Below are 10,497 nucleotides of genomic sequence, written 5' to 3' on the forward strand. Positions count from 1 at the left end.
AAACCGAAGCCGCCCCTACTCTGCCCTGCGCGCCTCCTCTCTTTCCCCCCCCCCCCCTTCCCCACACATCAATTAAAGGAGCCAAGGATTCCTGCCCTGACTTGGCCACCCCTCAGACCCTGGTTCCTGTCTACCGGTACAGCCAGAAGAGGACTGGCCACCCCTCAGAGCCTGGTTCCTGTCTACCGGTACAGCCAGAAGAGGACTGGCCACCCCTCAGACCCTGGTTCCGGTCTACCCGGTACAGCCAGAAGAGGACTGGCCACCCTCAGACCCTGGTTCCGGTCTACCCGGTACAGCCAGAGGAGGACTGGCCACCCCTCAGAGCCTGGTTCCGTCTACCCGGTACAGCCAGAAGAGGACTGGCCACCCCTCAGACCCTGGTTCCGGTCTACCCGGTACAGCCAGAGGAGGACTGGCCACCCCTCAGACCCTGGCTCCTGTCTACCCGGTACAGCCAGAAGAGGACTGGCCACCCCTCAGACCTGGTTCCGGTCTACCCGGACAGCCAGAAGAGGACTGGCCACCCCTCAGAGCATGGTTCGGTCTACCCGATAGAGCCAGAAGAGGACTGGCCACCCCTCAGACCCGGTTCTGTTCTACCCGGTACAGTAGAAGAGGACTGGCACCCCTCAGAGCCTGGTTCCTGTCTACCCGGTAGAGCCGAAGAGGAACTGGCCACCCCTCAGAGATGGTTCCTGTCTACCCGGTACAGCCAGAAGAGGACTGGCCACCCCTCAGAGCATGGTTCCTGTCTACCGGTACAGCCAGAAGAGGACTGGCCACCCCTCAGACCCTGGTTCCGGTCTACCCGGTACAGCCAGAGGAGGACTGGCCACCCTCAGACCTGGTTCCGGTCTACCCGGTACAGCCAGAAGAGGACTGGCCACCCCTCAGACCCGGTTCGGTCTACCCGGTACAGCCAGAGGAGGACTGGCCACCCCTCAGACCCTGGCTTCCTGTCTACCCGGTACAGCCAGAAGAGGACTGGCCACCCTCAGACCCTGGTTCCGGTTCTACCCGGTAAGCCAGATTTAAACTGACAACGGGCCTGTTTAAACTGACACAACGGACCTGTTTTTAAACTGACACAACTGGGCCTGTTTTGAACTGACATAATGGACCTGTTTTAAAACTGACACAACGGACCTGTTTTTAATGGACCTGTTTTAAACTGACCACAACGGGACCTGGTTTTTAATGGACCTGTTTTAAACTGACACAACGGACCTGTTTTAAACTGACATAATGGACCTGTTTTAAACTGACATAACGGACCTGTTTTGAACTGACACAACGGACCTGTTTTAAACTGACACAACGGACCTGTTTTAAACTGACACAACGGACCTGTTTTAAACTGACACAACGGACCTGTTTTAAACTGAACAAACGGAACCTGTTTTAAACCTGACATACTGGACCTGGTTTTAAACTGACATACGGACCTGTTTTAAACTGACATAACGGACCTGTTTTAAACTGACATAACGGACCTGTTTTAAACTGACATAACGGACCTGTTTTAAACTGACATAACGGACCTGTTTTAAACTGACATAACGGACCTGTTTTAAACTGACATAACGGACCTGTTTTAAACGGACACAACGGGCCTGTTTTAAACGGACACAACGGACCTGTTTTAAACGGACACAACGGACCTGTTTTAAACTGACACAACGGACCTGTTTTAAACTGACACAACGGACCTGTTTTAAACTGACACAACGGACCTGTTTTAAACGGACACAACGGACCTGTTTTAAACTGACACAACGGACCTGTTTTAAACTGACACAACGGACCTGTTTTAAACTGACACAACGGACCTGTTTTAAACTGACACAACGGACCTGTTTTAAACTGACACAACGGACCTGTTTTTAAACTGACACAACGGACCTGTTTTAAACTGACACAACGGACCTGTTTTAAACTGACACAACGGACCTGTTTTAAACTGACACAACGGACCTGTTTTAAACTGACACAACGGACCTGTTTTAAACGGACACAACGGACCTGTTTTAAACTGACACAACGGACCTGTTTTAAACTGACACAACGGACCTGTTTTAAACTGACACAACGGACCTGTTTTTAATGGACCTGTTTTAAACTGACACAACGGACCTGTTTTTAATGGACCTGTTTTAAACTGACACAACGGACCTGTTTTTAATGGACCTGTTTTAAACTGACACAACGGACCTGTTTTAAACTGACATAATGGACCTGTTTTAAACTGACACAACGGACCTGTTTTAAACGGACACAACGGACCTGTTTTAAACTGACACAACGGACCTGTTTTAAACTGACATAACGGACCTGTTTTAAACTGACACAACGGACCTGTTTTAAACTGACATAACGGACCTGTTTTAAACTGACACAACGGACCTGTTTATAGCTGACATAACGGACCTGTTTTAAGCTGACATAACGGACCTGTTTTAAACTGACATAACGGACCTGTTTTAAACTGACACAACGGACCTGTTTTAAACTGACACAACGGACCTGTTTTAAACTGACACAACGGACCTGTTTTAAACTGACACAACGGACCTGTTTTAAACTGACACAACGGACCTGTTTTAAACTGACACAACGGACCTGTTTTAAACTGACACAACGGACCTGTTTTAAACTGACACAACGGACCTGTTTTAAACTGACACAACGGACCTGTTTTAAACTGACACAACGGACCTGTTTTAAACTGACACAACGGGCCTGTTTTAAACTGACACAACGGACCTGTTTTAAACTGACACAACGGACCTGTTTTAAACTGACACAACGGGCCTGTTTTAAACTGACACAACGGACCTGTTTTAAACTGACACAACGGACCTGTTTTAAACTGACACAACGGACCTGTTTTAAACTGACACAACGGACCTGTTTTTAACTGACACAACGGACCTGTTTTAAACTGACACAACGGACCTGTTTTAAACTGACACAACGGACCTGTTTTAAACTGACACAACGGACCTGTTTTAAACTGACACAACGGACCTGTTTTAAACTGACACAACGGACCTGTTTTAAACTGACACAACGGACCTGTTTTAAACTGACACAACGGACCTGTTTTAAACTGACACAACGGACCTGTTTTAAACTGACACAACGGACCTGTTTTAAACTGACACAACGGACCTGTTTTAAACTGACACAACGGACCTGTTTTTAATGGACCTGTTTTAAACTGACATAACGGACCTGTTTTAAACTGACATAACGGACCTGTTTTAAACTGACATAACGGACCTGTTTTAAACTGACATAACGGACTGTTTTAAACTGACATAACGGACCTGTTTTAAACTGACATAACGGACCTGTTTTAAACTGACATAACGGACCTGTTTTAAACTGACATAACGGACCTGTTTTAAACTGACATAACGGACCTGTTTTAAACTGACATAACGGACCTGTTTTAAACTGACACAACGGACCTGTTTTAAACTGACACAACGGACCTGTTTTAAACTGACACAACGGACCTGTTTTAATCTGACACAACGGACCTGTTTTAATCTGACATAACGGACCTGTTTTAATCTGACATAACGGACCTGTTTTAAACTGAGATAACGGACCTGTTTTTAATGGACCTGTTTTAAACTGACATATTGGACCTGTTTTAAACTGACATATTGGACCTGTTTTAAACTGACATATTGGACCTGTTTTAAACTGACATAACGGACCTGTTTTAAACTGACATAACGGACCTGTTTTAAACTGACATAACGGACCTGTTTTAAACTGACATAACGGACCTGTTTTAAACTGACATAACGGACCTGTTTTAAACTGACATAACGGACCTGTTTTAAACTGACATAACGGACCTAACGGACCTGTTTTAAACTGACATAACGGACCTGTTTTAATCTGACATAACGGACCTGTTTTAATCTGACATAACGGACCTGTTTTAATCTGACATAACGGACCTGTTTTAATCTGACTTAACGGACCTGTTTTAATCTGACATAACGGACCTGTTTTAAACTGACACAACGGACCTGTTTTAAACTGACATATTGGACCTGTTTTAAACTGACATAACGGACCTGTTTTAAACTGACATAACGGACCTGTTTTAAACTGACATAACGGACCTGTTTTAAACTGACATATTGGACCTGTTTTAAACTGACATAACGGGCCTGTTTTAAACTGACATAACGGGCCTGTTTTAAACTGACATAACGGGCCTGTTTTAAACTGACATAACGGGCCTGTTTTAAACTGACATAACGGACCTGTTTTAAACTGACACAACGGACCTGTTTTAAACGGACACAACGGACCTGTTTTAAACGGACACAACGGGCCTGTTTTAAACTGACATAACGGGCCTGTTTTAAACTGACATAACGGGCCTGTTTTAAACTGACATAACGGGCCTGTTTTAAACTGACATAACGGGCCTGTTTTAAACTGACATAACGGGCCTGTTTTAAACTGACATAACGGGCCTGTTTTAAACTGACATAACGGGCCTGTTTTAAACTGACACAACGGACCTGTTTTAAACTGATATATCGGACCTGTTTTAAACGGACATAACGGACCTGTTTTAAATGGATCTGTTTTAAACTGACATAACAGACCTGTTTTAAACTGACCTGTTTTAACGGACATACCGGAACTGTTTTAAACTGACCTGTTTTTAACGGACATAATGGACCTGTTTTAAACTGAAAAAACTGACCTGTTTTAAAAACGGACCTATTTATAACGGGCTTAACGGACCTGTTTTAAACTGACATAACGGGCCTGTTTTAAACTGACATAACGGACCTGTTTTAAATGGATCTGTTTTAACGGACATACCGGACCTGTTTTAAACTGACCTGTTTTTAACGGACATAACGGACCTGTTTTAAACTGACATAACGGACCTGTTTTAAACTGACATAACGGACCTGTTTTAAATGGATCTGTTTTAACGGACATACCGGACCTGTTTTAAACTGACATGTTTTTAACTGACATAACGGACCTGTTTTAACGGACATAACGGACCTGTTTTAAGCTGACATAACGGACCTGTTTTAAACTGACATAACGGACCTGTTTTAAACTGACATAACGGACCTGTTTTAAACTGACATAACGGACCTGTTTTAAACTGACATAACGGACCTGTTTTAAACTGACACAACGGACCTGTTTTAAACTGACACAACGGACCTGTTTTAAACTGACACAACGGACCTGTTTTAAACTGACACAACGGACCTGTTTTTAATGGACCTGTTTTAAACTGACACAACGGACCTGTTTTTAATGGACCTGTTTTAAACTGACACAACGGACCTGTTTTAAACTGACACAACGGACCTGTTTTAAACTGACACAACGGACCTGTTTTAAACTGACACAACGGACCTGTTTTAAACTGACACAACGGACCTGTTTTAAACTGACACAACGGACCTGTTTTAAACTGACACAACGGACCTGTTTTAAACTGACACAACGGACCTGTTTTAAACTGACACAACGGACCTGTTTTAAACTGACACAACGGACCTGTTTTAAACTGACACAACGGACCTGTTTTAAACTGACACAACGGACCTGTTTTAAACTGACACAACGGACCTGTTTTAAACTGACACAACGGACCTGTTTTAAACTGACACAACGGACCTGTTTTAAACTGACACAACGGACCTGTTTTAAACTGACACAACGGACCTGTTTTAAACTGACACAACGGACCTGTTTTAAACTGACACAACGGACCTGTTTTAAACTGACACAACGGACCTGTTTTAAACTGACACAACGGACCTGTTTTAAACTGACACAACGGACCTGTTTTAAACTGACACAACGGACCTGTTTTAAACTGACACAACGGACCTGTTTTAAACTGACACAACGGGCCTGTTTTAAACTGACACAACGGGCCTGTTTTAAACTGACACAACGGGCCTGTTTTAAACTGACATAACGGGCCTGTTTTAAACTGACATAACGGACCTGTTTTAAACGGACATAACGGACCTGTTTTAATCTGACATAACGGACCTGTTTTAAACTGAGATAACGGACCTGTTTTTAATGGACCTGTTTTAAACTGACATAACGGACCTGTTTTAAACTGACATATTGGACCTGTTTTAAACTGACATATTGGACCTGTTTTAAACTGACATATTGGACCTGTTTTAAACTGACATATTGGACCTGTTTTAAACTGACACAACGGACCTGTTTTAAACTGATATATCGGACCTGTTTTAAACTGACACAACGGGCCTGTTTTAAACTGACACAACGGGCCTGTTTTAAACTGACATAACGGGCCTGTTTTAAACTGACATAACGGGCCTGTTTTAAACTGACACAACGGACCTGTTTTAAACTGATATATCGGACCTGTTTTAAACGGACATAACGGACCTGTTTTAAATGGATCTGTTTTAAACTGACATAACAGACCTGTTTTAAACTGACATAACGGACCTGTTTTAAATGGATCTGTTTTAACGGACATACCGGACCTGTTTTAAACTGACCTGTTTTTAACGGACATAACGGACCTGTTTTAACGGACATAACGGACCTGTTTTAAACTGACATAACGGATCTGTTTTAAACTGACATAACAGACCTGTTTTAAACTGACCTGTTTTAACGGACCTGTTTTAAACTGACACAACGGACCTGTTTTAAACTGACATAACGGACCTGTTTTAAGCTGACATAACGGACCTGTTTTAAACTGACATAACGGACCTGTTTTAAACTGACACAACGGACCTGTTTTAAACTGACACAACGGACCTGTTTTAAACTGACACAACGGACCTGTTTTAAACTGACACAACGGACCTGTTTTAAACTGACACAACGGACCTGTTTTAAACTGACACAACGGACCTGTTTTTAATGGACCTGTTTTAAACTGACACAACGGACCTGTTTTAAACTGACACAACGGACCTGTTTTAAACTGACACAACGGACCTGTTTTAAACTGACACAACGGACCTGTTTTAAACTGACACAACGGACCTGTTTTAAACTGACACAACGGACCTGTTTTAAACTGACACAACGGACCTTTACTGACACACGGACCTATTTTTTAATGGACCTGTTTTAAACTGACATAACGGACCTGTTTTAAACTGACATAACGGACCTGTTTTAAACTGACATAACGGACCTGTTTTAAACTGACATAACGGACCTGTTTTAAACTGACATAACGGACCTGTTTTAAACTGACATAACGGACCTGTTTTAAACTGACATAACGGACCTGTTTTAAACTGACATAACGGACCTGTTTTAAACTGACATAACGGACCTGTTTTAAACTGACATAACGGACCTGTTTTAAACTGACACAACGGACCTGTTTTAAACTGACACAACGGACCTGTTTTAAACTGACACAACGGACCTGTTTTAATCTGACACAACGGACCTGTTTTAATCTGACATAACGGACCTGTTTTAATCTGACATAACGGACCTGTTTTAAACTGAGATAACGGACCTGTTTTTAATGGACCTGTTTTAAACTGACATATTGGACCTGTTTTAAACTGACATATTGGACCTGTTTTAAACTGACATAACGGACCTGTTTTAAACTGACATAACGGACCTGTTTTAAACTGACATAACGGACCTGTTTTAAACTGACATAACGGACCTGTTTTAAACTGACATAACGGACCTGTTTTAAACTGACATAACGGACCTGTTTTAAACTGACATAACGGACCTGTTTTAAACTGACATAACGGACCTAACGGACCTGTTTTAAACTGACATAACGGACCTGTTTTAAACTGACATAACGGACCTGTTTTAAACTGACATAACGGACCTGTTTTAATCTGACATAACGGACCTGTTTTAATCTGACTTAACGGACCTGTTTTAATCTGACATAACGGACCTGTTTTAAACTGAGATAACGGACCTGTTTTAAACTGACATATTGGACCTGTTTTAAACTGACATAACGGACCTGTTTTAAACTGACATAACGGACCTGTTTTAAACTGACATAACGGACCTGTTTTAAACTGACATATTGGACCTGTTTTAAACTGACATAACGGGCCTGTTTTAAACTGACATAACGGGCCTGTTTTAAACTGACATAACGGGCCTGTGTTAAACTGACATAACGGGCCTGTTTTAAACTGACATAACGGACCTGTTTTAAACTGACACAACGGACCTGTTTTAAACGGACACAACGGACCTGTTTTAAACGGACACAACGGGCCTGTTTTAAACTGACATAACGGGCCTGTTTTAAACTGACATAACGGGCCTGTTTTAAACTGACATAACGGGCCTGTTTTAAACTGACATAACGGGCCTGTTTTAAACTGACATAACGGACCTGTTTTAAACTGACATAACGGGCCTGTTTTAAACTGACACAACGGACCTGTTTTAAACTGACACAACGGACCTGTTTTAAACTGATATATCGGACCTGTTTTAAACTGACATACCGGAACTGTTTTAAACTGACCTGTTTTTAACGGACATAACGGAACTGTTTTAAACTGACCTGTTTTTAACGGACATAATGGACCTGTTTTAAACTGAAAAAACTGACCTGTTTTAAAAACGGACCTATTTATAACGGGCTTAACGGACCTGTTTTAAACTGACATAACGGGCCTGTTTTAAACTGACATAACGGACCTGTTTTAAATGGATCTGTTTTAACGGACATACCGGACCTGTTTTAAACTGACCTGTTTTTAACGGACATAACGGACCTGTTTTAAACTGACATAACGGACCTGTTTTAAACTGACATAACGGACCTGTTTTAAATGGATCTGTTTTAACGGACATACCGGACCTGTTTTAAACTGACATGTTTTTAACGGACATAACGGACCTGTTTTAACGGACATAACGGACCTGTTTTAACGGACATACCGGACCTGTTTTAAACTTACCTGTTTTTAACGGACATAATGGACCTGTTTTAAACTGACCTGTTTTAATCTGACATAACGGACCTGTTTTAAACTGACATAACGGACCTGTTTTAAACTGAGATAACGGACCTGTTTTAAACTGACATAATGGACCTGTTTTAAACTGACATAATGGACCTGTTTTAAACTGACATATTGGACCTGTTTTAAACTGACATATTGGACCTGTTTTAAACTGACATATTGGACCTGTTTTAAACTGACATATTGGACCTGTTTTAAACTGACATATTGGACCTGTTTTAAACTGACATATTGGACCTGTTTTAAACTGACATATTGGACCTGTTTTAAACTGACATATTGGACCTGTTTTAAACTGACATATTGGACCTGTTTTAAACTGACATATTGGACCTGTTTTAAACTGACATATTGGACCTGTTTTAAACTGACATATTGGACCTGTTTTAAACTGACATATTGGACCTGTTTTAAACTGACATAACGGACCTGTTTTAAACTGATATATCGGACCTGTTTTAAATGGATCTGTTTTAACGGACATAATGGACCTGTTTTAAACTGAAAAAACTGACCTGTTTTAAAAACGGACCTATTTATAACGGGCTTAACGGACCTGTTTTAAACTGACACAACGGGCCTGTTTTAAACTGACACAACGGGCCTGTTTTAAACTGACCTGTTTTAACGGACATAACGGACCTGTTTTAACGGACATAACGGATCTGTTTTAAACTGACCTGTTTTTAACGGACATAACGGACCTGTTTTAAACTGAAAAAACTGACCTGTTTTAAAAACGGACCTATTTATAACGGGCTTAACGGACCTGTTTTGAACGGGCTTAACGGACCTGTTTTAAACGGGCCACCTGTCCTGTCTGTCTGTTGCCAGTCTACCTGTCCTATCCTAACCACTTGCTATGCTGTGTGTTGCTGTCTCCTTTTCAGTGAAGAGCCGGAAACCTTCGCTAGGGGACCTGATCATGCGTCACACCAACAGCCCCACGCGGGCACGCCACGCCGCCCAGCTCGCCCTGGCCCACGTACGAGACGGCGGCCAATCGCTGCACAGTGCCCTGTTCCGGGGCGGGACTGGGGGAGGGGCTTCGGGGCTGGAGAAGCAGGCGGAGGCTCTGAGGGTGAAGAACGCCGTCTACTGCGCAGTCATCTTCTCTGAGTTCCTCAAGGAGCTGGCCGCTCTGGCCCAGGAGCACGCTGTCTCCATGCCCTTCCTCCAGAGCCACGACACTGAGGAGTGATGCTGTCTGTCTCCATGCCCTTCCTCCAGAGCCACGACACTGAGGAGTGATGCTGTCTGTCTCCATGCCCTTTCTCCAGAGCCACGACACTGAGGAGTGATGCTGTCTGTCTCCATGCCCTTTCTCCAGAGCCACGACACTGAGGAGTGATGCTGTCTGTCTCCATGCCCTTCCTAAGGAGTGGTGCTGTCTGTCTCCATGCCCTACCTAAGGAGTGATGCTGTCTGTCTCCATGCCCTT

General features: G+C 42.8%; 1 protein-coding gene across 1 annotated transcript in view; it reads left to right on the plus strand.

Annotated features, from left to right (window-relative positions):
* LOC120058151 (FTS and Hook-interacting protein homolog) overlaps window positions 1–10,257 on the plus strand; it is a 66,475-nt gene extending 56,218 nt beyond the window's left edge. Inside the window, exons 6-8 of the mRNA XM_039006618.1 lie at window positions 462–709; window positions 821–1,023; window positions 9,947–10,257. Coding sequence (XP_038862546.1) covers window positions 462–709; window positions 821–1,023; window positions 9,947–10,257 — 762 coding nt within the window. The remainder of the gene's footprint in view (window positions 1–461; window positions 710–820; window positions 1,024–9,946) is intronic.
* The last annotated feature ends 240 nt before the right edge of the window (window positions 10,258–10,497 follow it).

The sequence above is a fragment of the Salvelinus namaycush genome, chromosome 13 (assembly GCF_016432855.1).
Source record: "Salvelinus namaycush isolate Seneca chromosome 13, SaNama_1.0, whole genome shotgun sequence".
In the NCBI taxonomy this organism is placed as follows: Eukaryota; Metazoa; Chordata; class Actinopteri; order Salmoniformes; family Salmonidae; genus Salvelinus; species Salvelinus namaycush.